Source organism: Vulpes lagopus, chromosome 22 (genome assembly GCF_018345385.1).
Source record: "Vulpes lagopus strain Blue_001 chromosome 22, ASM1834538v1, whole genome shotgun sequence".
NCBI classification, from domain to species: domain Eukaryota; kingdom Metazoa; phylum Chordata; class Mammalia; order Carnivora; family Canidae; genus Vulpes; species Vulpes lagopus.
Genome location: NC_054845.1, coordinates 6,512,770 through 6,540,038, shown reverse-complemented (window position 1 = coordinate 6,540,038; position 27,269 = coordinate 6,512,770). Strand labels below are relative to the sequence as shown.

General features: G+C 39.6%; 1 protein-coding gene and 1 long non-coding RNA gene across 7 annotated transcripts in view; one reads left to right on the top strand and one right to left on the bottom strand.

The window, feature by feature from the left end:
• The window catches only part of ANKRD44 (ankyrin repeat domain 44), a 367,287-nt gene that overhangs the window by 318,064 nt on the left and 21,954 nt on the right, over positions 1–27,269 (top strand). For 2 of the 5 annotated variants that reach the window (XM_041737073.1, XM_041737070.1), the window contains one exon: positions 22,379–22,606. In XM_041737073.1, the coding sequence (XP_041593007.1) occupies positions 22,379–22,606 (228 nt within the window). Of the gene's footprint in view, positions 1–1,314; positions 5,764–22,378; positions 22,607–27,269 lie in introns of those variants that run through there. The other 3 variants (XM_041737071.1, XM_041737074.1, XM_041737075.1) reach the window with 3 other exon arrangements.
• Positions 2,542–26,014, bottom strand: LOC121480513. Of its 2 annotated transcripts, XR_005984999.1 has the most exons (8): positions 25,893–26,014; positions 22,566–22,628; positions 16,411–16,474; positions 12,065–12,138; positions 11,875–11,933; positions 6,886–7,170; positions 3,904–4,376; positions 2,542–2,851 (listed from the first exon to the last, which is right to left on the bottom strand). It is a non-coding gene; the product is annotated as an uncharacterized LOC121480513 (long non-coding RNA). The 2 variants fall into 2 exon arrangements; XR_005984998.1 differs by lacking the exon at positions 16,411–16,474.

The following is a 27,269-nucleotide window of genomic DNA, read 5'->3' as shown; positions in this document are numbered from 1 at the left end:
AACCTGACTCATCTAAGAGGCACAGAAAATTCTCTTTTACTCCATCTCCTTGGTTGTTCCACCTCCCTTTCCCTCGTTCTCTTATCACTATTCTATAAGGATTGGCATGCAGAAGTGCACAATTCTTTCCAAATGACCAAAAGAGGCCAAAATAAATTAGTTTTGTCTTTCTCCATTGTAAGCCTGCTGCATCTAAGGCTTTTCCTGCCAATAGCAACCTTGGGAACGTGAGCCCGAAGAGCCCCTTCTTAGAGCTTCTAAAGGCCTTCTAAAGGCCTTCTTCTAAAGGCCTTCTAAAGGCCTGGGAACAATTTGGGGCAGTTTTGTACAGCGCTATACTCATAAATCCTGTACTCATCGATGACCTCCGTGGAATGGAATGTTAAGATACCTGTCTCTTCTTACTTGTTTTCATACTAGAGAGAGGAATGTTGGGGAGGAGGGAAGAGATGGGCAGAAATTAGGTCAAGTGTTGGTAAAACTTGGCAAAATGTCGAATTTTATTGAGCCAGTTCTTCTGAATAAATAAGTAAGAGGAAGTAGGAATCTTTCTAGCAGAGGAGATAGGCTAACCCTTTTTTGGTCCATAGAATAAAGGTTAGATAAGGGTAGTAATTAAATCAAAAATTTTATCTACATCCTCCAGCATGTATTTCATGTGTTGAAATAGTTTTCTTTTCTGGATAGGACCCTTTGAGTCTACATGGTGGAGAATGACATGACCCTACAGCCTTTTTCCCACACCTGTCACAGTTGGGCTTTGGGACTTTGGTTGGTGGTGTTGCTATTTTTAAAAATTTGGTTACATTTCTCTTAAACGATAGTATATTTTAAACCGCAAACAACCAATACTTTCCTGTGTCTGATCTGCTCAAATGATTCCATTTTTCTAGAACTAGTTAATTGGTATATACTTTTTATAAACCTATATATAACAGTAAAACTGCCTTTACAAACATCTGATTTTTCAATATCTTTTCTAATCTGACACACAATTACCTACTCGGGAAAGTCATTGTTCTCAGAATGAGAGTGCTCTGGCCCCAGCCTGAGGCGCATGGTGTGCGTGTGCTCTCAAGTGGAAACACCTTTGTGGTTGTCCTGTTACTGGTTGTGTGTGTGTGTGTGTGTGTGTGTGTGTGTGTGTGTGTGTGTGTAATTGTGTCCCACCCCTGCCCCCTTGTGTTTCTGTTCATTAGATGAAGACTAGAAACCTGCCTAACTTCGGGTAACATAGTGCTTGTTGTCATGTAGATGGAAAAACCAACACCACGACCCCTTCATAAAATGTCTCCCCTCCCCGACCCCCTCCAGCCTCACCCCTAGCATGACTTGTGGGAAGTTAACTCCTCTTTGCCTGGCATGATTTCTAACTGGACATACATCTCCACGTGTGAGGTCGTACGAGATGTACTGTGGAATGCTCACGCCGCCTTTGGATTTCCTGGACTAACCATGGCCTTGTCTGCATTTACGCCCAGGTCATACCCCGGCCCTGGCTTGCGCTCCTAACAAAGACGTGGCTGACTGCCTGGCCCTCATTTTGGCTACCATGATGCCTTTTTCTCCTTCCAGTACAATGACGGCTGTCAACTTCGTTTGTTTTAAAAAAGACAATTTGAGCAGGACCACCCTCTCCAATCTGGGTAGCATGGTTAGCCTGTGCAGTAACAACATAGGCTCAGAGGAGGGCTACAACGAAAATGACTCTGATTCCGAAACGTTTTGACTTTGGACTGTAGAAGCTTTTCCTTGATCACCCGTATTAGAAGAAGGGAGAAAAAAAAAAAACAACTTGAATTCCAGGTTTATGTTGTGTTTGAGTATTATTATGGGCCTGGGCTTCCAGAAGCCAGTAGAAAAGGAATTAATCAAACCCAGGGAGGGCAGCTAGGCGGTAGGGCAAAGCATTCACACAGATGGGCCCCAATTTTTATTTGTTTTCATGTTTTCCCTAGATCTAAGATACTTCTGTGCATGTCTACCTCTCATTTTAAGTAAGAAGTCAAAAAATGCATTTAATTCTTTTTCGTTTGGTATAATGCAATTGAGAGGGAGCTGTTCTCTATGAAGAATTTTTCTTTTCGTATACTCACTCAGCAGTGAGTTCTCAGAAGTGGATCAATGTGACATTCGTGTCCCCTGGGAGGGGAGGGCAAGGGGGGATGGGTGTCGCCTCAGACCTCTTCTCACTTTGATGTTTACTTCCTCACTAGAAGCCAAAGGTTAATGTGTTCATCTTCAGAAATGATGCCTGTAGTAATCTTTTTAAGGGAGTCCAATGATTCATATCTTCTCTGTAGTAAGCACTTAAATATCCAGAACTTCTTTCCAAGGATTTTATTAAAGTTGCCACATGAAGGGAAAAAGTCACTGGAAATTGAAGTTGCTTTCTTCGCTTAACACAAATATGGCAACGAGTGCGCCTTTTAACAAGCCTAGAACTAATTATCACCTGGCCAATTGAATCCGAATCTAGCTAATAAAGTTTCAGGTGAAAAGTTGTATTGCGCCAGAACTCTGAGACATATGCAAATTTAATATGAGACTACCCTTTATTTATTTGTTAATTCATCCTTAAATCAGGATGCTAACTTCTTAGAACCATCAGAACCCACAGCATTATCAGTAGTAAAGTGTTAAATGAGCTTCTCAGCCAAGGTCATGCCAAGTGAGTGGAAGTGTGACTACAGAAGGAAACAAGGTGCGAAACAGAAGGTAGACATGGGTGATGTGGAAATTAAAGCCAATTGATGGTTGCTTGATGATCAAATCAACATAGTGAATACTGTGTCTGCTCCCTCTGCCAAAGCTTCTAGGTCAAATGGACCCCGTTCTGCACCTGGAATAGCTGTACAAAAAGAAGAATGAGACTCTTTAAACGTTATGCACATACACACGCACACACATATATATATATACATATATATATATGTCTGTAGTTCATCAACCAGCTATACATGAGGACCAAAATGCTTCAGTCTAAAATGGAAGAATTTAAAATGTTTTCCTTCAAAATGGAAGTGAGAACTGAAGTAGCTTTTCTATGGAGTTAAAATGTAATCTTTTTGTGTAACGGTCTTGTTATATTTCTTACGACACAGATTTCTAGTTGATGGCGTAACATTTGTAATTGATGACGTGTTGACCAAGGCTTATTTTTTTGCCAAACTAGAGAAAATGTTCATATACTTTTGATGTAAATGTGTTTATATTTATTTGAAATGAAACAAATGCCAAGGAAACATCCATTGTTTGTTCTCTGTTTTAATTGCTGTGTGTCTTACTGGGAATAACAAAAAAGCAGAAAAACACGCAGGACCCTGCTGGGCTAGCCAGCAGTCCTGGGGCCAAGCCCGGCACTTCTACCGCTGAGGGTTCCAACTGACCCTCAGGTCCTTCCACGTCGGGTGGAGAGGGGTCAACTCCACCGCTCGACCCCAGTCTGTGGCCTTGCCAGCTTAGGAGACGTCGCAGCCCTTAGGCTCTTCTGCAAGGTGACAACGGAGGTGTGTGGTGGATTGTACACACAAAGGAGGCCCAAAGAAATGTATGGAAATTATTCTGAACGCACTGAAGATCTCACGTGGTCCCAATAACCTACTGGGAAATGATGTCAGTGTGTGAGCACATGTACCAGGCGAAGAAGTACAAATCACCAGCTCGAGTGCTACTTTACACTTGAGGAAGAAACAGGAGAGAAACATGTTGTCAGGACTCTGACATTTAATCATCAGTTCCATGTTCACCCTGGAAATTCTCTTTTATAGCGTATGGCAGATATTTTTAAAACCGTGTGCTGTCATATCTGGATCAAATACACATGCTGTATTATATTTTTCATCTAACTGTAAAAGACTTTACTCTTACTCTTTGAATATCCCAGTTTAATTAAAAACTCACCATGGGTTCTTCACAAATGAGAACTTGTTCAAAGGACTTAATCGAATGGTCATAATTTCACTGGAAGTTTTTGACACCACCAACATTGTTTTTTGGATTCTTGGTGTTGTGTTCCCCTCCTTCCTCTGTCTTTTTTGTTTGTTTAGAGAAGATGAATTTTTTTTAAGTAGATAAATTGCTAATGAGCAATAACGACCTTCTCTTTACCAAAACACTGAAAGTAAGGGAGATCCAACGTGGAAAAAAAAAAAAAGCACGATATACTGTGGTGTCTTTTTCTAGAAGTAAATGGAAATCTTGCTCCGTTGGCTTTCAAAGCAGGAAATGAGAGGCCCACTCTTACTGGTGAAGCAGCCTTCACATTTTTCCCACAGAGTAGCACAAGAACAAGGAGGATTGCAGCAAAGCAGTGCCGGCCATGGGACGTTTCTCTCCATGTAGCTGCATTTTGACTTTTCCCCACTGTCTCACAGCTAGAAAGGAGGAGGACAAAGGAACAGAATGAAGTCACACTTGCTGTGATGGTTCACTGCATCAAACCCTTCTCTCTGTCTGTCCATTTTGTTCTTTAGGAAATGACTTCAAAAACTAGGAGTTCTGTGTGTTTTAAATACATCTCTTAGAAATAAAACTAGATTTGCAGTGTAGCTCTCTAAGAAAAACAAAAATACATGTTATGCTTTTAACTGAGTCTTCGTGGTCTAGCGCTTTTCCAGTGTTATTTTTAGTCTGTATTTTAAGCAGAGCCACAGTGATCAAGTTGCCCTGCACTTACCTGTTCGCCGTGTCCGCCTGTCCTTGGGAAATATGTTGCTATCTCCAAATTGCCTAAAACCTGCTATGATTCTACAGTAAAAAGCTCAGGGGATTTCTCTTTATCACTACTAAAAGGGCACCATAGTATGTTTTGGTACTTTAGGCAGTAAACAGCTGCTTCATCTTTTATTTTATTATTAAATTAGAAAAAGAACATCAAATGGATTTGCTGCACTAGTTATTCTCTGTACTGTCAAGCAACTTGGTTTGCTTATCTGTTGCGTTGGTTGAAGAGCTCATCCCTTTATTTTTTTTTTTTTTTGTCTTGTAATATGAAGTTAGAGTGCCTTTTTATATCTGTATATTCTGAAAATGTTCTGTGAAATGTTTTGTATTTTTTTCATTTGAGTGTTATCAGAGCAATATAATACCAGTGAGTTTTCATTTCAGCCTTTCTTTGAATGTATAAAGTGTCTTTTTTTTCCATTTCCCCTATACCTGCTTTGAAATGAAAATGAAAATGCCGAAGTTTTCTATAGGAATTCTGTTTAATTTTGCAGTGCTAAAATGCTTTCTTCTTACAAACCATAGGTCAATGTTGTAGGGGAAAAGCGTTTTAAGATAGTGACAATCTGAGTGTGTGTAAAAATGTAATTCTATGCGTTTCTTATGCAGTGTTCTAAAAATTCAATGCAAATATCTTTTGTTTGGTAGTTTTGTCTACATATTTTATGCTTTAGCATGTGCAATATATCTTTGCAAAGCACGATGATACAAACCTGGTGCCAGTGTTCTATTTTGCATAACATATTTGTAACAGCATAAAATACTGTTTGATGCTTTCAGTGGGATTTTGTCTGTAATGTTTTCTTATGTAAATTGGAGTTGAATGACTCTGGTAAATGTCATGACTGTAAAAATGAGGAAAATGACTTTTAGTTCAGTGAATGACTTTGAACCAATCTGAATCTTTTCAAGCACAGTTTAATACTTTTTCAACTACTGAATGCTAATAATGTAATGAAGTACTTAACTGTAATATACTATGGAAATGCATTCAGATGGTTATTTTTACAAATAAAAACGGTACAGATATTGTTGCAATTTGTGTTTGTCTTTAGTTTTTCCACTTTCTGCAATTTTACCAATTATTCTGTGAATTTAAATCTTTGTCTTCACCAAAGGCAAATTGACCCTTAAATTTTGAAAATCAATAATCAAAATAGAAGAAAATGTCCGGATTTGGTATTTCTGTTTGTGACATCACAATTGGGGGTGGGGCCAATCAAATACATATGTTTGTATATATTATATTCATTTATGCCTCCAATTTTTTCTGTAAAGGATCTGAGCTGGCCTGCAACAAAGGACATGTGATAAACTAGAAGTAGAAAAACAAGAACAGGGAAAAAGAATACAAATATGGGAACTAGAAAATTTAATACAGAGGCTGTGACTGAACATTTGTCTGCTCCAGCTCCCTAGCAATCGTGGTGGGAGGGGAAATGTGACTGTGTAGATCACATGTATCAGAAAGCAGGACATCTAATAGGTCCTTAGAATTGTGAAATCAACCCCACTTCTTTTTGTGGCTGCCACTACTACCCTTCAGCTGCTTTACAACAACACAAGGCCCCACCTCTCTGCAATATTCTTAGAAGTAGCTATACAATTTCCTCTGTGTTACCATTCAAAATTTCTCCCATTAATAATAATTTCAGGGACAGTCCCTAGAAGCATTAAGGAACAAATTCCCAGTAGCACTATTTCCGGCTGACGAGAAAGAGCTTTCAGAGTAGGGACCTCCTGAGTTCCTCAAAGCACAGTGTCGTAGGATGCTAGCCCAACTCCATCACCATCTTTTTCATGAAATGGAAATGATATAATTTGCTCAAATGTTTATAACTGATGATGTGAATGCACAACCTGTGCCTATATGCTTTTTTGTGTGTGACATCCTGGAAATAATGTTTTATGGTTGTTGGGTTTTTTTTTTTCTCCTGCTAGAGATGTTCATGGAGGTTTTGCACTTTGCAGTGTCTCACTCCTTATTCAAATAGACAAATGTGGGTGCTTTTCATTCTTGAAGACTATAAAGCTTGAATCATACCACAGGTGGGCACTTTTGGTACTTTAGAGCGAAGTGGCCACATTAGTTATCCACCATCATGTAACAAATTACCCAGAAGCTTAGTGGCTTAAAACAACAAATGTTTCTTATCTCACAGTTGCTGAGAGTCAGGAGTCCAGGCATGGTTGAATTGGGTCTTCTATCTCAGGGCTGTGGGCTGTAATCGTGGTGTTAGCCGGGGAAAGATCCATTTCTAAGCCCACTCATGGTTGTTGGCAGATTCTTCATGGGTTGTTGGTAGATTCTTCATGGGTTGTTGGACTGAGGGCTTTAGTTCCTTGATGGCTGTTAGCTGCCTTCACTTCCATGCCAAGTGGGCCGTTCCAGAAAAGGGCAGCTCACAACGTGGCAACTTACCTGATGAGAGCTAGTATAGCAGGCTGAGAAAAGCCAGAAAGAGAAAGTGCAAGACAGAAATGACAGCTTTTAAACTGAATATTGAAGTGCCATTCTATCATTTTCCCATATTTTATTTTTAAGAAGGAAGTCACTCGACTTGTTCCATATTCAAGGGGATAGGGTGTGACTACCAGGAGGCAGGAATCACTGGCAACTATTTAGGAAGCAGTTTATCACACTGGATCTATCACAATGTCCTTCCAGACACTGTAGCATCCTCCCAGGATAACTTCTTGCTTGCTTCTTTCTTTGCTAAGGAAATTGTTTACTTTTGGGTTTACTTCCTAAATTCAAGAAAAATATAGGGATCTTCAAATTTCACTTGTGTTCTCGGAAGGAAGGAGAAAGGAGATAATGGCTTCCATGGCAGTAGTTATATTGTTGAACACTGATGTGGGGCCCTGTGTCTCCAAACTGCTTTTGAAAGGATCCTTCTAATTCCATTCAGTAGCATTAGATCCCCATATATCTATCCCTTGCTTAACACACTTAATGTGTTCCAGAATTAGGTTGCAAGGCACAAAGGCATTAAGCTAAAAGGCTATTAACATAAAAATATTGTGGGTAAAAGTGCTATATGAATTGTCTCTAGCAAATTTCATACAAAAGATACATTTGCTGTAAAATACGAAGCAGCAAAGATAATGGCTGTGCCCTTCTTTAATTTTTCAAGCACTCCAGGGGGTGGTTGGAAATGTGAGCATTTGTGACTGGCCCAGTGGCTGGTGGGTGGGAGGGTTTGCTACTAGCATTTACTGTACTAATATTTACTAGGCCAGGGATACCCAATGTCCCACCAAGCCCAGCATAAGACTACCCCACCCTCAGTGCTGCGCTCCCCGACCTCACTGTTCATCTGCCTCCTCGCCTCTTGTTTCAGAATCATTTTTTCATCGATTTATTATCTGTGAAGCCAGCTATATTTTTAAATCTATTTTCACAGGGATTGCCTAAACAGGCTCTAACATGTATCCCCCAATAAAGAGCACTTACAAGCTTAAGAAAAAGAATTTCAGAAGCAATGACCAAGAATGGTCCCTGATTGTGTGTTTTGCCAGAAAAGATCACACGCAGGTGAGTGGAAAAGGGAAAAAATACTGCACAGACTTGAGACAAACACTTAATTCTTCTGTTATTAAACACACAAATGCACATATGCAGATATACATTCCCTCGCCTTAACCAGGGGAGGATTGTATCTACATCACGGGTGGGGGAACCCAGTTCACAAAGATGAGGCACTTGGCCCGCAGTCACATACCAAGATTTGGCAACAAAGCCTTATTGTCTCACGTGGTTCTCTGGGCACTGGCAGACACAATTTCTAGGATACTGTTTTTTAAATCTTTGTGGCTGCCATCACATAGACCAGTGACAATTTAATGAAGTAAGCTTAAATTCTAGAAGAAGTTTATAACTTTCAAAAGTAAAAATGTTGAAGCAGTACTTAGAGTACAAAAAACTTACCCATGTTTATATTCAGTTGAAAGCACACAATAAGTTTGAGAACTTGAACAACTCCTATTTCTTACCATTGGATTTCCTAAGAATTACAAAATCTAAGCTCAGATCTTAATGACAAGAAGTTGCCAACCATATAAAGATCAGAGAAGAGGGAACAGTCAGTGCCAACACCCAAAGGCAGAAATGAGCTTGGCATATTCCAGGAACAGATATGGGGGCAGCATGGCTGGAGACTTGTAGAGATCAGAGATCAATCTGAGGCCAGACCTTATTAAATTTTATGAGCCAGAAGCAGTAGTTTCTATTTTATTCTGAATGTGATAAAAATCCACTGGAGATTTTTTTTTTCCCCACTGGAGATTTTTAAACAGAAAGATGGCTGTGGTCCTATTTCGTTTTTAAAAGATCACCCTGGCTGCTGTAGGGAGGTAAGAAAGGAACCCCACTGACCAGTTCAGTGGCCACTGCAGTAGTATAGACAAACATGGTGGCTTGCGTTGGTGTGGCAACAAGGGAAATGGAGAGAATTTGGCCATCTTGGAGTATCCTTGAAAGTAGAGTTGGCTGAACTTGCTGATGGTTTGATGTCAAGTAAATAGAGTTTGGCAGAGAGGCAGGGGCTGAGGTCATATGAAATTCTAGATGACCATGGGAGCTTTCCTTAGGAGTAGTAGAGAGAGAAGAGTGCTGAGTCATGGACACACCAACATTTAGAGGTCAGGAAGAGGAGAGGACTTAGCAGCGACCATCAAGAAGGAGTGGCCAGTGAGGAAGGAGGAAACATAAGAGAACAAGGGATCTCTGAAACCTGGGAGAGAATTTTATGGAAAAAGGAGTTTCAGTCATATCTACTGTCTCAATAGCTTCTGGGAGGTCAAATAAGGTATAATAGAGTGACACTGGATTTAGCTTACGCAAAATTTATTAGTGACCTTTGCAAGAGCAGATGTATCAGATTGGTGGGGACAATAATCCAGGGGATAGGATGAGAGGACAGAAAGAAAGCAGAGAAGCTGGAGACAAAAAGAAGAGGCAGCTCTGGAAACTAGAGAGAGTATTTGTTTTTTAAGATAGGAGATGCTTTATCATATTGATGCTGAGGGAGAGTCTGCGGGAGAGCAGGAAGACAGTTTGAGAAGCAATGGAACGGTAATTTTGGAAGGAACATTTTAGAGCAAAAAAGGAGGATTGCTGAGTACGGCTTAGTACATCTGAGTCTTATGACCATTAAGTTAAATGATCCTCGTCATTCTGGTGGGTTTTTTCATCAGCTGTTTGGGGTAGGCATAGAGTAAGCAAATGGTGGAATTTCAACAGGGATAGAGCTTTGCCAGGTAGGTCCGAGGGGAGCTATGGAACTATGGTGCTTTAAACAGACGTGACCATGTAGATCATGGATTCTAAACTGGGTTGGGTTTTTTTTGTTTGGTTGTTTTTTTTTTTTAAGATTTTGTTATTTATTCATGAGAAACAGAGAGGCAGAGACACAAGCAGAGGGAGAAGCAGGCTCCCTGCAGGGAACCCGATATGGGACTCCATCCCGGGCCTCCAGGATCATGTCCTGAGCTGAAGGCAGATGCCCAACTGCTGAGCCACCCAGGCATCCCCAAATTCCTCTTTTTAAAGCCATTAAATTCATGCTAATTGGTTACAGCAGTCCTAGGGAATTGATGGAAACCCCACCCAAGCTGTTGTGAGGGTCCCTTTCATTGCTGAGCGGGGTCCATGGTGCGAAGGGCACAGTGGCTTGTTTCATCGTTTGTCTGGTTGTTACAAGAGGGAGGTGAGTGTGAAAAAGTGAAATAGTTACTGCACTGAAGGTCTTGGCAAGCTGGAAGAGTTGCTGAGTTGTAGCACCACAGTGGGTGAGCGAAATATGGGGTGCCCAAGGTCAAGCTTGCAGAGGTAGTGCCCCTCTGATGTTGACAAAGTAAAGGAGTGGGTGACTGAAGGAAAAAGCACTGGAGGTGAAGTAAATACTGAGGAGGCTAACATGACAAATGGCTCAAAGTTTGACATAGTATTGGAGCAAAATCGATGAGAAAATTTGACCATTTCCAAGTATCCTTTACTCAGGTGGTTTAAGTAGATGCAGCCTCAGAGCTGATTTATTATCAGACTGAAGTTTGGTTCCAGGATTAGAGTGAAGCTTTTAAAGAAGTAAGAATGATCAAGTACATTTCTGCTCAAACAAACAAAAACCAAGTGAAAACCCCAACCAGACTTTGATTATAATACAATGACAGGTTTTAGGACCATATGCTTTAACCTAAATGTGTTTCTGAGGCACTCCAGAAAACATGACAGATGGTTAAGAGCTGTAGAATGAAAGGAGTGTGTGGGTCAGACAAACATCTTAGGGATAACAATGACACACTGACTACTTCCCAGTGGGCCTTCCCTGGAAGACAAAAGACTAAAATCATTGGGATCCTGTCTTGCTTTCTTAAGTGAAAGTAATTTGCCTTAAAATATTCACTTTTCTGAAAATCTTAATTTTTTTTTTTTTAAATTTTTTTTTTTTTTTTTTTTTTTTTTTATTTATGATAGTCACAGAGAGAGAGAGAGAGAGGCAGAGACACAGGCGGAGGGAGAAGCAGGCCCCATGCACCGGGAGCCTGATGTGGGATTCGATCCTGGGTCTCCAGGATCGCACCCTGGGCCAAAGGCAGGCGCCAAACCGCTGCGCCACCCAGGGATCCCCGGAAAATCTTAATTTTTTAACTAAAAAGAAAGAAAGCTAATTTGGGTTTACAGTTCCCTTTTGAATTTCTTTTTTTAGAAGTGATTTCCCCATTTTTAAGTCCATGCCATGCTTCTATTTTACTTGGCTTTTCAGTCTTGAGTTTACCCCTTGCTATTTCATCATTACTTAAAATCTATGAAAATTTTGTTAGAAGAATGTTACCTAATGATTGATTTTCCACTTAACTTCATTCACAAGGGTCTATCCATTAGCATGTAAATTTTGATTCGGCTGCTGGGCCAGTTTCATTTTGGCATCAGTGCTAACAAAGCTGATAAAGGGTTCAGTTGGTACCATCTGGGAGTTGGCTTTGTAATGTCACAGCTGACACTAGAAATTAGATTGAGAAAACTAATTTCCCACAATATATTTTAGATATGGAAAAAGAAAAGCTTTTCAGGGTGCTAACAATATTTCTAGAGATAAGAACATATTTTTCTAACAATACTTCATAGAGATAAGAAATATTTCCTACTGTATATTAATGATCCATCCTCATTTTTCTTGCTGCCAGCCTCATGATCTGATAGTGACCTGGATCGGGAACAGAAGATGTTCTTATTAAGCTGTTGGTTGTGACCAGAACACTAAATAAAAATCATCTTATTGAATTAGTCAAGCAATTTTTTCAATTGGAGGGAAGAATAAAAATTGCCTATACTCACTGCATGCTTATTGTGTGCCAGGCCCTGTTGTGAGTGCTTTACATGTATCAACCCATTTCATCCTTGCAAGGACCCTACAAGGTAGATGTTATTTATTAGTACTTGCCAAAATACACAGTAACCAGTTGCAGATCTGGGATTCAAACCTAGTCAGGTGACTGTAGAGTTCATAATCCTACTGTGCTATCTATTTTGGGAAGAAAACAAACTGCTAATGCCAATTTTTCTTTTCTTAACCTTTTTTTTTTTCAATACTATGTCTTCTATGACTGTAAATACTCATATGCAACAGTGGGTTGGTAAACTATAGTCCGTGGTCCAAAACCAGCAGCCACTTTTTTTTTCCAATAGCAGCTTTATTGAAATATAACTGATATACCATAAAATCCACCCTTCTAAGGTATAACATTCAATAGTTTTTAGTGATTTCAAAATGATACATAACCGGCATCATTATCTAATTCCGGTAAATTTGCACCACCCAAAAAAGAAACCCCATATCCATTAATAGTCATTCCCCATTTCCCTCCTTCTCCTCTTCCCTTGCAACCATTTATCTACTTCCTATCTTTATGAATTTGTCTGTTCTGGACATTCCTTTAAAAATGAAATAATACAATATATGGCCTTGTGACTGGCTTCTTAGCATGAAGTTTTCAAGGTTTATCCATGTTTTTGCATGTATCATTACTTCATTCCTTTTTATAGCCAAATAATACTTGTTATGGATATACTGATGACATTTGAGTTGTTTCTGTTTTTGAGCTATATGAATAATGCTGCTATGAACATTTGTATACAGATTTTTGTGTTTTAGTTTTCTTATGTATAGACCCAGAAGTGAAATTTCTGATGTTGCTGGGTAACTCTAGATTTATATTTTGAGGAACTGCCAAAATATTTCACAGCAACTGCCAAACATTCCAATCAGCAATATATGAGAGTCTTGATATCTCCATATCCTTGCCAATACTTCTTATTCCCCATTTACTTTTATTATGGCCATCCTAGTGGATGTGAAGTGATATCTCACTGTGGTTTGATTTGCATTTCTGGTTCATGACTAAGGATGTTGAGCATTCCTTGTGCTTATTGGTTATTTGTAAATCTTTGGAGAAATGTCTGTTCAATCTTTTGCCCATTTTAAAGTTGTCATTTTTTTTATTGTTGAGTTGTAAAAGTTCTTTACATATCCTGGATACAAGTCCCTTATCAGATATAGGATTTGCAAATATTTTCTCCCATTCTACTGGTTGGTTTTTTTATTTTCTTTTTTTTTTTTAAGATTTATTTATTTATTTATGATAGAGAGAGAGAGAGAGACAGGCAAAGACACAAGAGGAGGGAGAAGCAGGCTCTGTGCCGGGAGCCCAGGACTCCAGGATCACGCCCTGAGCCAAAGGCAGGCACTAAACCACTGAGCCACTCAGGGATCCCTGGTTTTTTCACTTTCTTGATAGTGTCCTTTGAGACACCAAAGTTGTGCTTTTGGTGTCATATCTAAAGAAAACCACAGCCTAATTCAAAGTTTAAAGATCTATTCTTATGTTTTCTTTTAAGAGTTTTATAGGTAAAGAGTACAGTCCATTAAGTATCTGACTCTCAATTTCCGTTCAGGTTCTGATTTCATGGTCTTGAGATGGAGCCCTGCATTGGGCTCTGCTCAGCATGAAGTCTGCTTGAGATTCTCTCTCTCTCCCTCTGCCCCCACCTCACTCACACACACACTCTCTCTCTCTAAAATAAAAAAATCTTTTAAAAAAAAGTTTTATTGGTATAGGTCTTACATCTAGAATCTGTAAGTCAATTTGAGGAGTATTGCCAAATTTACTATATTAACTTTTCTGGTCCATGAACATGGAATGTCTTTCCAGTTATTTACGTCTGTCTTTTGGCAATGTTTGGTAGTTTTCACTGCAGATTTTACAATTCTTTTGTTAAATTTATTCTTAAGTATTTTATACCATTTGCTGCTATTGTTAGGGGAATTGTTTTCTTAACTCATTTTCAGATTTTTCCTTGCTAATGTATAGAAATATAGTTGATTTCTAAAACTTGATCTTTTATCCTATAACCTTGCTGAACTCATTTATTTAATGGATTCCTTAGGATTTTCTATATATAATATCATGTCATCTTAAAATGGAGATAGTTCACTTCCTCTTTTTCAATCTGGACACTTTTTATTACTTTTTCTTGCCTAATTTCACTGGCTAGAAGCACCAATATAATGTTGAATAGAAGTGGTGAGAGTGGACATCATTATATTGTTCCTGAACTTAGGGGATAAGAATCCACTCTTCCATTATTTTTTTTCAGTCTTCCATTATTAATTATGATATTAGTTGTGGATTTTTCACAGATGCCCTTATCAATTTGAGGAAGTTTCCTTCTATTTCTAGTTTGTTGAATTTTTTAAATTATGACAGGGGGTTGGATTTTGCCAAATGCTTTTTCTACATCTTTTGAGATGACCAATCATGTGGTTTTGTCCTTTGTCCTTTATTCTATTAATATGATATATTACATTGATTTTTTTATGTTGATCAATTTGGATACCTGGGATAAATCTCACTTGGTAATGGTGTACAATCCTTTTTATATATTGTTGGATTCTGTTTCTCCCTGTCTAATCTTGGGAGGGGGAGGTAGGGATCCAAGGCCTCTGGTTTCATTAGTTATTGGATTTCCCTGATCACATCCCCCATAATGCCTGTAGAATTCCTGATTTTCCCTGGGAAGCCAGAGGGGAAATGTCAAAGAATGCCTAGCTTGAGATCAAAGCCAACTCCACTGGCAGGGCAGCCTGAGTGGCTCAGCAGTTTAGCGCTGCCTTCAGCCCAGGGCGTGATCCTGGAAACCGGGGATCGAGTCCCATGTCGGGCTCCCTGCATGGCGCCTGCTTCTCCCTCTGCCTGTGTCTCTGCCTCTCTCTCTCTCTCTCTCTCATGAATAAATAAATTAAATCTTAAAAAAAATAATAAAAGAAAAAAAGCCAACTCCACACTGTAGGAAATCTGAGGGTGAATCACCACCCATTCCCTTTATTTCATTTCTCACCTGTGCAACTTCTATTTACAATAGAATGCACAGATAAAAGTTTAACATCTATAATATAATCAAAACTTTTATAAATTGATCATAAAAGTAAGAAAACACAATTTAAAATAGGAAAGATAATATAAATCAATAATTCACAAAAAAGAAGTTAAGTAGGGGATCCCTGGGTGGCGCAGTGGTTTAGAACCTGCCTTTGGCCCAGGGCGCGATCCTGGACACCGGGTATCGAATCCCATGTCGGGCTCCCTGCATGGCACCTGCTTCTTCCTCTGCCTATGTCTCTGCCTCTCTCTCTCTCTGTCTCTCTCTGTGATGACTATCATAAATAAATAAAATTTTTAAAAAAAGACTTATTAAAAAAATAAGTCTTTAAAAAAAAGAAGTTAAGTATTTCATAAGTATATATTTTTAAATCTCAACATCACTAGTAATTAGGGAAATCCAAGTTAAAGCAAATGGTGTATTGTTTTTTACTCAGAATATTGACAAACTTTTTAAAAAATAGTGATACCATATAGTGCAAGCCAAAAAACAGGAATTCTCCTACAGTGATAGTGGGTATGGGAATTGCTAGTACAATACTGTGTTTTATCAAATCTAAGATGGCAATTGTAAGATTGTCTCCTCCATTTAGGCTGCTATAACAAAAATAGCATAGACTGGGTGGCTTGGACAACAAACCTTTATTTCTCAGTTTTGGAGCAGGGAATTGCAAGAAAAGGTACCATAAAATTAGGTGTCTGGTAATAGCCTGTTTTCTGTATCATAGACAGCCATCTTCTCTGTATCCTCACATGGTGGAAGAGGTAGGAGAGCTCTCAGGGGTCTCTTTTGACAGCTCCACCCACATGACCTAGTCACCTCCCAAAGGCTCCACTTCCTAACACCATCACATTGGGGATTAGGCTGCAACATATATATTTTGGAGAGATACAAACATTTGGTCTATAGCAAAAATGTACCATTATTTTCTCAAACAAAGAAAAAACTACCAATTAAACAATAATTCAATACTTTCTTCTCTTTGATTATAAGATGCATCCCAACTTTAGGGACATTAAATGTGAATGATAAAATATGGGATATGATAATATCCATTAAAATTAGAATTACACATACCCTTTCACCAAGCAATCTTATTTTGGGGAATCAATTCTGTAGAAATAAAATTACAGTTAAGCAAGGGTGATATTTGAAATATTTAAGAGCCAATATTGGCACAGATACCTACCAATCAGAACTAATCAAAATAGATACCTCTAATATTTAATATATAATAGGCCTACCTCTAATATTCTCAGATCTTGAGCAAGAGTATAAATGGAGGCTTTTTACCAGATATTTAAATACCTAAAAGTGAGGGGGAAAAAACAAGCTAAATAACCAGTAAGTAAAATATGTTTTATCATGATACTTGACAAATATGCCTTTATGACAATCTAGAAGAACTGGTTCATATGTAAAATTATTGCCCTCCTTGGAGTTCTGAGTCAGACCATAGTAGCACAGGGAAGGTTGCCTCCCATCTTCAATCTAGGGCTCATGACTCACTGCAGTTTCTTCCTACCCTAAGCCTGATTCTTCACTGAGAGGAGTCTTGAATACACATATGGACACCCTAGCCTGCATGGCCAAGCTCTGTTTATACACTCAGCCCCTTGGATACACTCAGGCCTATGGGTGTTTGCAGTGGTGGCATAAGTTACCTCAAGAGGATGGACCTAGGAAAATAACCTATGTAACCCTGTTATTAGGATCAAGACTTTTGAGTAGGGAATTTCAGCATCTTGGATATGGAAATAGTCTAATAGAAGGTTATGCAGTCAAATGTTCTACCACTGAGCTATACCCCCAAGTCTAATAGAAGGTTATGGATTACAACTGGGCACATCCCTGTCGGCCCATGAACTCCTTGCCCCATGGGGAGGAACACAACTGAAGGAGGACCAGAGCAATTGCCTTCTGGTACGGGGCACAGGTCTAAGGATAATACTGCTGGCTGGTATACTTTCCTGGCAACTACAAGTTGAATATTAGTCCTTCAGAAAAGCAGTGACATATATGCCAAAATGCTTATTGCATTTTATTCTTAACTAATATCTACATCCAATGTGGGGCTCGAACTTATAACACTGAGATCAAGAGTTTCATGTCCTGGGATCCCTGGGTGGCGCAGCAGATTAGCGCCTGCCTTTGGCCCAGGGCGCGATCCTGGAGACCCAGGATCGAGTCCCACGTCGGGCTCCCGGTGCATGGAGCCTGCTTCTCCCTCTGCCTATGTCTCTGCCTCTCTCTCTCACTGTGTGCCTATCATAAATAAATAAAAATTAAAAAAAAAAAAAAAAAGAGTTTCATGTCCTATCAGCTGAGCCAACCAGGCACCTTGATGATTGCATTTTTTGATAGTGGGAAAGAAAAAAGGCAATTTGAATGTCATTTTGTTATATCCCTACTATGGAATAATATAAAGCTATTAAAAACAATAAATATGGTTAAGCAGTATCAGGTAAGGTTAAAAAAAATCAAGTTTCAGTGAAATGTTTATGGTTACAATCCCAACCATCAATGAAAAATCTGTATATATGCTTATAGGTGTCTAACTGCTGCATGATTGTGGACAAAGCTGTGACAGGACTTACCCTACTATATTCAAGGAGGAAGGTGTAAGGGTGTGGTGAAATTGTAGTGGGAAATGGGAAATTAGAAATGGGAAAATGTGCCTGGCATCATCTTAAGTGAAAATATAAAATGTAGAATATAAAATTGTTTCATATCACAAACATAGATTAGAAATTTAATGTTTATGAAAAGGCTAGAATGTAACATAGACAAATTAAAACATTGATTTAATTATGCAACAGAATTATGGGAAACTTTTCTGAATTTAGGTCACGTTTATGTTTATTGTTTTTGCAATAAAACTTCTAAAAAGAAAAGAGGCTGGAATACATAAACGGGAACCTGGGAGGTAAATCAGCCGTTCCGTTTAGTGATAAGTTAATACCATTCATTAGAATTAGCTCCAAGCTCCATAGTTAGAGAGAAATGAGGAAAACTTGGAGATGCTCCAGTAAAAACCACAGATATATTAAGAATTGAAGAACACATCCTTTTTGGAAGAGTAAAAAGAGCTGAACTTAAATAGTTTAAAGTTTCCATGAACTGTAAAATATGGAGATTTGAGTCAATAATTTCTCACATCCTTCCAGCTCTAACAATTTTTTTGTTCTTAGAGTAGATCTGTTAGTCAACAAAGTAGCTGCCAACTGCCTGCAGCAAGTGAAGGAGAGAACTAGGTATTTGCATGTGCAGGAAATAAACATGATTGGAGGCTGGGTGTGTCATTGATCCTTCCACCAGAAGAATTTCATCCAGAAGAGATTAAGATGTGCTCTTTCTCCTCTGAGCAAGAAAATAAATGGGATTTAGCTGCAGCATGACAAATTCCGGATCATCAAAAATTACTGGAAAAAATGTCAAGTTAACATAGAAGTGGTTGATACGAGACTGATTGTAAAGGCCCTTTACTGGAGACTTTCAAAATTAAGGTTGTCACTCATCATTACCGGACGGTGTCAGAGGGATGTCAGTTGGCAATGTGCTCCATAGTTCAGAACTCTTTCAAGCTGCATATAAAGCTATCTCCACCAGCTTGTTGTTTCATAGATACTCAAAGACATTTCCTCTCTCCTTTGAACAACCCACAGCTATTATATTCAACAGCATCAAAATTCATCCTGTGTCCCCACACTGAAAAACCAGACGGACATCCTAGGTTTCTCCTTCTCCTTTGCTTATAATTATCCAATGGGTTATGAAGTCCTGTTCCTTCTGTGACTTTTTTTTCCTCTTTTTTTAGAATAAGCTCCATACTGGGCGCGGAGGCCAATGTGGAGCTTGAACTCACAACCCTGAGATCAAGGCCCTGAGATTTAGAGTCAGATGCTCAACCAACTGAGCCACCCAGGCACCCCTCCTTCTGTGCCTTTTTTTTTTTTTAATTTTTATGATAGTCACACAGAGAGAGAGAGAGAGAGAGAGAGAGGCAGAGACACAGGCAGAGGGAGAAGCAGGCTCCATGCACCGGGAGCCCGACGTGGGATTCGATCCCGGGTCTCCAGGATCGCGCCCTGGGCCAAAGGCAGGCGCCAAACCGCTGCCCCCTCTTCTGTGCCTTTAAAATGTCTTTTGGATCAATTTCCTCATTTCCGGGATCCCTGGGTGGCGCAGCGGTTTGGCGCCTGCCTTTGGCCCAGGGCGCGATCCTGGAGACCCGGGATCGAATCCCACGTCGGGCTCCCGGTGCATGGAGCCTGCTTCTCCCTCTGCCTGTGTCTCTGCCTCTCTCTCTCTCTCTCTCTGTGACTATTATAAATAAATAAATTTTTTAAAAAATTTCCTCATTTCCTTATACATTACTCCTGTTTCAGACCCTCATCGTAGGACACCTAGGTTACTGCAATTGGCACCCTGATAATCTCCTTGCCTACAGTCTTATCCTGCTTCAATCTTTTTTAAAAATTGCTGGAAAAATCTGTATGCTTTAAAAGTCAAGCCCTTTGGCCTGCAAAACTCACTCATCTCTTCATCTTCATTTCCCATGCCTTGTACCACTCACCCATGCTAAACTATAGATATTTTGGGAAGGACTGAAGTCCTTCTCCTCACACATATTGCCGGCTTTATATGTGTTAGTCTTCCTCCCTGGAACCACCTCCCCTTTTATGTCTATTGAACTCAACTCTCCAAACCTAGGTCAAATGTCACTTCTTCTCAGGTGTTTCCTAAAGTTTTACCTAAAACAAAACAAAACAAAAAGGGCAGAAATAATTGTTTCTTCCTCCATGTTTCAAAGGTGCCATGCATATGCCTGTAGCAGTGGTGATTATATCACTTATTGTAATTATTTGATTATATGTGTGATGAAGATGAAATATCCTTGTGTCTATGCTCCTCAATCCCCATCTCCTCCCTGTCACAAGCCAAAGGACAGTTGGGGTTGGCCTAATTATGGATCTGTTCTAAGTGGTTTAAAAACAGGCATGAAAAGAGTTTGGGACTGATGTGGGAAACAATGACAGAAGAGAAATTATTAAATTTCCTTACTACCTACGGCCCATTGACAAGTCCTTGAAATAGGCAGTGACATTCCCCTAGGGATTCAACTGGCTCAATGTTAATACTTTGCTAAGGGCAATGGATAGTCTTAGCCCAACCCCCAGGATCCTGTAAGTCCTCTTTATTTTTATTTTATTTTATTTGTAGTCCTCTTTAACATATAAAGATTCCTTTAGAAATTTCCTTTATCATTAAACCCCCAAGATACACATTGGCAATCCTCCCCTAAGCATAGGACCCACCAATATACATCTGAAGGGTCTCATGTCTAAGGTTTTATTAGATTGTAATAAATGACCTTTTCCCAACAATAGCTAGTCCTCTCAAGGTCCTGGAAACCTTGCTTCCAAAATTCCTTAGAGACTTATGCTCTCCCTAACACCCTCCCAACTTGAAAGTATATAATGGGCCACTCCCCGTGACCCCACTGCAGCTCTTTCTGCCCACAGGTCCTGTCCCCATCTTTAATAAAATCACCTTTTTGGACCAAAGATGTTTCAAGAATTCTTTCTTGGCTATCAACTTCAAACCCTAATGTCTTTTCCTACATCAGGAGGATTAACATATGAGAGCCTCTGGGTAATCCAAATCTCTAAATATGGGGAATCAAATTGGGACTTGTTTAATATTCTTTGAGAAACAAACAAATATGAAATATATCTTTAAGTACTTCTTGGAAACTAGACTGTTTCCCACACAGAGATAGGCCTCATAGAACCCTGGCATTTATTTTGGTCACACATAGGTCTGTTGCCTCCTTTCCTACTCCATGTCTATTTCTCCAGTACCTCAGACAGTACCTGCATGACCCGATAAATGGATGTGTGAGTGTGTTTGGGTACGTCATATTTGGCCCCTTCCAATAAAATAGCCCAGTTTTCCAAATTAACATTAATGACCATTTCCAGATGGTGTCACTTTTCTTATGCTAAAACACTAGAGGTCGTTGGGGCCAGCCCAATAGCTAAGAGGGGTGCCCACAGGTTGGAACATAAGCAGAGGGGCCTGTGCTCTGGATGGAAGGCCAAATCATAGTGGGAAAATGTGGCAGTGGTCAAGAGAATAGCTATTTAATGTGAGGCCAAGAGAAAGGCAAGACAAAGGCTTAGGAGTGACATAAGCCGTGAGATCAGTGGCTAGAACAGTCCAAAGGATCATATCCAAGTTTAAGGGGCCAAATGAATGAGATATGTTCCGAGATGTGAGAAGGAAATAGTCTTCAGAATGGGTCTTTGGGGCTGGTGCAGCTGTTTAAAGGCACTAGGGGGCGCCTGGGTGGCTCAGTCATTTAAGTGTCTGCCTTTGGCTCAGGTCAAGATCCCGAGGTCCTGGGATGAGCCCCACCTGGGGCTCCCTGCTCAGTGGGGAATCTGCTTCTCTCTCTCTTTACCCCTGCCCCTTCCTCCCCTAGCTCATGCTCTCTCTCAAAAAAATAAAATCTTTAAAATATAAAGACACTAGAACATGCTATGCATCATCCTCCTCCTCCCCCACTGAGCAGTGCAGGCCACAGTACGTGGTGGGGAAAGTGCTGGTGCCCTGGCCTAACTCCTGTGTGTATCCTGGTATTGTCACACTCCCGTGCAACACACTTGCAGGAACAAACAGTAATCACTGAAGTAAGACACAGGCCCCCTGGTTTTCCACTTTTCCAGCCAAAGGCCCTTTGTGGGACCAGTTCTTGGAATAATTTCAGTAGAAACCTTGAAGAAAATTAGATGTTCTCAGTCAATGAACTCCATTTCTACATTGGTCTTTTATATTCTTCCAAAGTTGCCTTTCCTCTTGAGATAAGTCCCTTTAAGTTGCTATTGACTTGGTGTAGGAAATAGCATAAAACTGTGAGGATTATTTTTCAGATTCCTTAATCAAAGTACTTTTTACTATTAAATTTTTTCAATATAGATAATTCTATTGTAAGATCAGCTCTTGTTGCCATTATATAAAAGTGTGTCCTATGTTGTTTATGCATATAACTATTTTGTGGGTTTTAAAGATCTAATTTTTACCAATTTAAATCAGGCTCTGGTATCATGTTTCAGCAAATTTTTTTTTCCTGGAACACTCTCCATCCCCAATTTGAGAAAATTAACATAATTGCACATTTTCTTTGTCTTTTCTCCATTTTCTAAGCAGGAACCAGGCTGTTAACCCTCCAGGATCCAAGAACATGGGTCAGCTACATCACAGGAGCCCTGAGGGAGCAGTTAGGAATCAGAATGTGCTTTATCCCAGCCTCTGAATGCAAAGGGTTACACTCCACTGGAAGCTACAAGGGCTGCAGCCCACCGTGGCCCGAAGAGAGAGGTTTTCTTCGCCCTACCTGGTATGGGAGCTTCACTCTATCTTCTTACTGGGAGCAAGGTACTAGAAATTTCCCTTTCACCTAAAAATAGAAGACAAGGGCATTTGGTGTAGGAATCAGAAAGAACTAGGTAGCATTTCTAGAGCCCTTTAGAATTCTTTCAGGGAAAATGTTATAAAACAAATTATGTCTTTTATTGTTAAATTAAGTTTCTATCAATAACTCTGCAAGGGGAGCTTTTTTTAAAATTAAAAGTGTCAATGTTCTAAATCACTAGGTACCATGAGAACATTGCCATGCAAAGAGAGAGGTGTCAAAAGCATGCAAAACGGTCTCTGATTATTTAATGTTTTATTTATTTATTTATTCATTAATTCATTCATTCATGAGAGACACAGAAAGAGAGAGAGAGACTTAGGCAGAGGAAGAAGCAGACTCCATGCAAGGAGCCCGACTTGATCCCAGATCCCAGGATCTCGCCCTGAGCCTCAACTGCTGAGCCACCCAGGCGTCCCAACAGCCTCTGATTAAATTACCTCTGTCCCCCACTTCCCACGCATATTTATGATCTGCTGCCTGCTGGACAAAAAGGAGAGGGGTGAGGGTAGATGGGAAGGTAGGAGAAACAATTCTAAATGTAAGCCCCAAAGTTCTAGTTCAAAGGAAGGGAGAAACCATGTGTGGTGTGAAGACAAAGAGACACGTGCTTGATGGAGGTGAAGTCTATTAATGTGGGAAGGAAAGAAGAATCCTGTCCTGAGTTATGAGACAGGGAAGAAATCAGGAAATGGAAACTCAGGAATGAATGTGAAAAGAATTTGGTCATATTTTGAAATGACCTCTGGGCTGTATAAAATTAAAGCACCATACTTTGCAGACCACTACTAAGGACATGGTGTTCTAGCTTTCTCTTGTTTCATTATCTAGTTTATGTCATCTGTAAAGAATTAGCTCTAGGAACCCTTGTTGACTAATTTATACCATTCAGTTGTTCTTAAATGGATAACTAATAGGCAGTCAGGTGTGCAGATATAATGATTGCTACTTCCTTTTATTTGCTACAACTACCTGCTGCCACGAGATAGATTCTATTTGGACCTCTTCATGTTCCTCAACCTAAGTGTGTATAATAAACAGTTTGGACACTCACCAGTTTTCTCATCAATCTTGGAAGACCCAGGTTCAGGGATTTTATGCTCTCCTGCCCCCCTCCCTTATTCTTTTTCTATACCAGCTTTTCTCAAAACATGGTCTGCAGACCCTAGGCATCCCACCGACCCTTTTGAGGACTTTGTGTATTAAAACCTTTTTCATAATAATTCTAGATTACCTGCCTATTTCACTGATGGTACAAAAGCAAGTTTTATAGCAGATAAAACTGTCGTTGCCTTAGGACAAATGTCAGTGTGCTGGTACCAGCTATCACTGTACATACACTTGCAGTAAAAAAAAAATTATGATGAAGTACAAGTTATCAATTTTATTAAACCTCAGACCTTAAAGGTATGAAAATACAGAGCACTTATGCTGCATGCTGAAGTATGGTTGGAGCACTGTTGCATTGAACTGCTAGCAGACTCAGCTGCTTTTTTGTGCAATACCATTTTTCCTTGAAAATACGACTGATGAGATGACTGTGACTACTCAGACTTGGGTATCTGGCACTGATTTTCTTGAAAATGAATCAAGTAAGCCTGTCACTTCAAGGAGAACAACTGGTGGTATTCTTTTTAAGATACCACTGACTGGTGCCCCAATGGATGGTATTTTTAAGTGAATTAGTGAATAAATATTTTTAAAATCTCTCAATGTTAATTTCCAATATGGTAAATATCAATAGATATAACCCACAAAAAAAAGCTCTTTGGGGCCCTCATTGATTTTTAAGACTATTAAGAATAGATCCTGGTGTACCTGGCTGGTTCAGTGAGTGGAGTATGTGACTCTTGATCTTAAGGTTGTACGTTCAACCCCCACGTTGGGTATAGAGATTACTCAGAAATAAACTCTTTAAAAATGTCAAGAGCTCCTGAAACCAAAAGTTTGAAAATGGTTGCTCTATATAAATGCTTCCTAGTTTGTATTATTTGGAAGTTTGACCTTTGGGATGCTCTAATTCTGTGCTATCCAACATATCCAATATGGTAGCCATTACCAACAGGTGGTTACTTACATTTATGTTAAATAAAATTAAAATTTCAGTTCCTCAGCTGCACTAGCTACATTTTATGTACTCAACAATCAGATGTGGCTGGCAGATTATAGAACATTTCCAGCATCACAGAAAGCGTGCTCTAATCAGGGAGACTTGTATACACCTTACTTCTCTTGTTCACTCACTGTGTTCATTAGCATCAAAGGCTCTGCAAAATTCTGAAAAGAGGGATTTCTGTTTCTTTTTGGTAAAGCGTTTCTCAAGTTTATCTGAACACAGAACTTTTTCTTTCTTTTTTTTTAGAACTTTATTTTTCACATGCCATCTAGTCCCATTCTGTGAAACACACTGAAAAATACTCTTCTGCCTTTCTCCAATGCTTTTATTTTAACTATTTCACTGATATGAGGTTTCATTATAAGCAATTTTTATAACTTCTGTAAGTAAGTGAATATAAACAATATATTAAATTTTAAAACCCATTGTCTAAATCTAAATTCCATTCCTTTGCTAGCTCACAACTGATATTTCCCTCTATTCAGGTATATATATTCCAGTTCAGATTATTTTTCTGATTATTTCTGAATCTTTAGTCTACATCACATCCAGTCTATGTCATGTTATAATCTTAAAGCTCTGGAGATTTTCACATTGTTAATCCAGCATAAATTAGCTTACCCTGACCAATAGAAAAGATAGATAACTGTCTTTTATAACTGTGTGTATACATACGTAAATGCAAATTGTAAATGCAAACTGTGCTTGTGTGTGCACAGACAGAAAAACATACAAAAATATATAAAATTCGTTTGCTACTCTGAAAGTAGATTTATACTATATATCTCTTTTATATATTCCTTTTTTTTAAGATTTGTTTATCTATTTATCATAGACAGAGAGAGAGAGAGAGAGAGAGGCAGAGACACAGGAGGAGGGAGAAGCAGGCTCCATGCCGGGAGCCCGAAGCGGAACTCGATCCCGGGTCTCCAGGATCGCGCCCTGGGCCAAAGGCAGGCGCCAAACCGCTGAGCCACCCAGGGATCCCCTATATATTCCTTTTTGAATCAGTGTATTATTATAAATATTTTCCCATCTTACCATACAGTTTTTGGAAATAAGATTTTAATGCAGGAGATGCATTATGATTTAACACAGTAATGGCTGTGTATTATTCTATATCATGAACTTACCATCATGTATTATTTAGTTTTAATCTCCTGTGCAGACATTTAGGTTGTTTCCAAATCTGATTCTTGCGAATTATCAGTGAATATATTTGTCCACAGCTCTGACCTAGGATAAATTTCATACTTAGGATAAATACCACGAAATGGGGTTACTGTTAATTCTAGAACTGACTCTGACTCTCACCCCCATGGCTTCCTATACCCACCCCATCTCCAAAGGGTTCATGTAGGTCAACAAGGTGAGACATTTCAGCTACCAACCCACAGAGGACAGAGGCACTGAGTCTCTTGCTAGCTTTGGTAAATGAGATCATAATCTCCTATCGTTTCCAGCTTCCCTCTGCTCAGCAAAGACAAGGTTGAGATTTTTTTCTTCAAGAATTTTCATTAAAAAACTAAGAGTAAAGCAAAACTATATTTATGAAATGTACCTTTTTGCAGCTAACATAACTGCTGGTCAAAGATTACCCTTCAAGGTGCTCAGTCCCCAGCCTTTTCCTCACATCCTCCCTGACTAGGTTAGATGTGATAGTTGCCTGGGCTCTCCCAGAACTGTGTTCTTGGTCTTCTCTGCAGCGGTCACCTTCAGGTTTGTACTCACCCCATTTTATCATTCCTGGGGCACCCTGCACTAACATGAAAGCAGCACTTTCCTGCTCAATTACACCCATTGGTTTCCTTTTCTCTATTTTCATCAGGCTAAACTGTGATCTTCTTGAAGGCAGAGACTGTTATTTCATTACCATAGCCACAGTGATTAGCATAGTGCAGAACTGAGGGGACTTAGAGTAAATATTGGGCGAATGCCAACACACAAGTAGGAACTAATGCATATGGATTCATGCATGCATGAGCAAATGAGCGGTTCATAAGGAGACATGAGAAATGCATTTTTCAATCTCTAGGGTCTGAAAGAAGCATCTTTCTGCCTCAGGGTGATTATCTTTTGCATCCAGATGAGCAGTTTATCTGTAACATGTAGGTACTTATAAGACAGGTGTTCATAATTCGGAGAATATCTGGATCTATGAGGAACACCCTGAAAACTAGATAGGCATATTCCTTTTTTCCTGTCTTAGGACTAAACTCAGTTATGAAAAGTAAAGAGAATATAAAATAAATGCATGAGGCAAGGCCTTCATCACCATATCTTTTTGAAGCATGAGGCATGAGTCCCCTGCCTCCCCCCACCAACTCTCTTGTGTGTTGGAGAGAAGGGGCCCTCCCAGCACAAAGTTGCATTCCCCCCCCCCCCCCCCCGCCCTCGTTAATTTATTCTAATTTATTAACTCTGGCCCGCACGATCTGAGAAGGGAGCACTGTGCCTCTCGCCCCGCAGCCTTGTGGTGCGGCCTGGGAGGGGAGAGGGCTTGGGTGCGG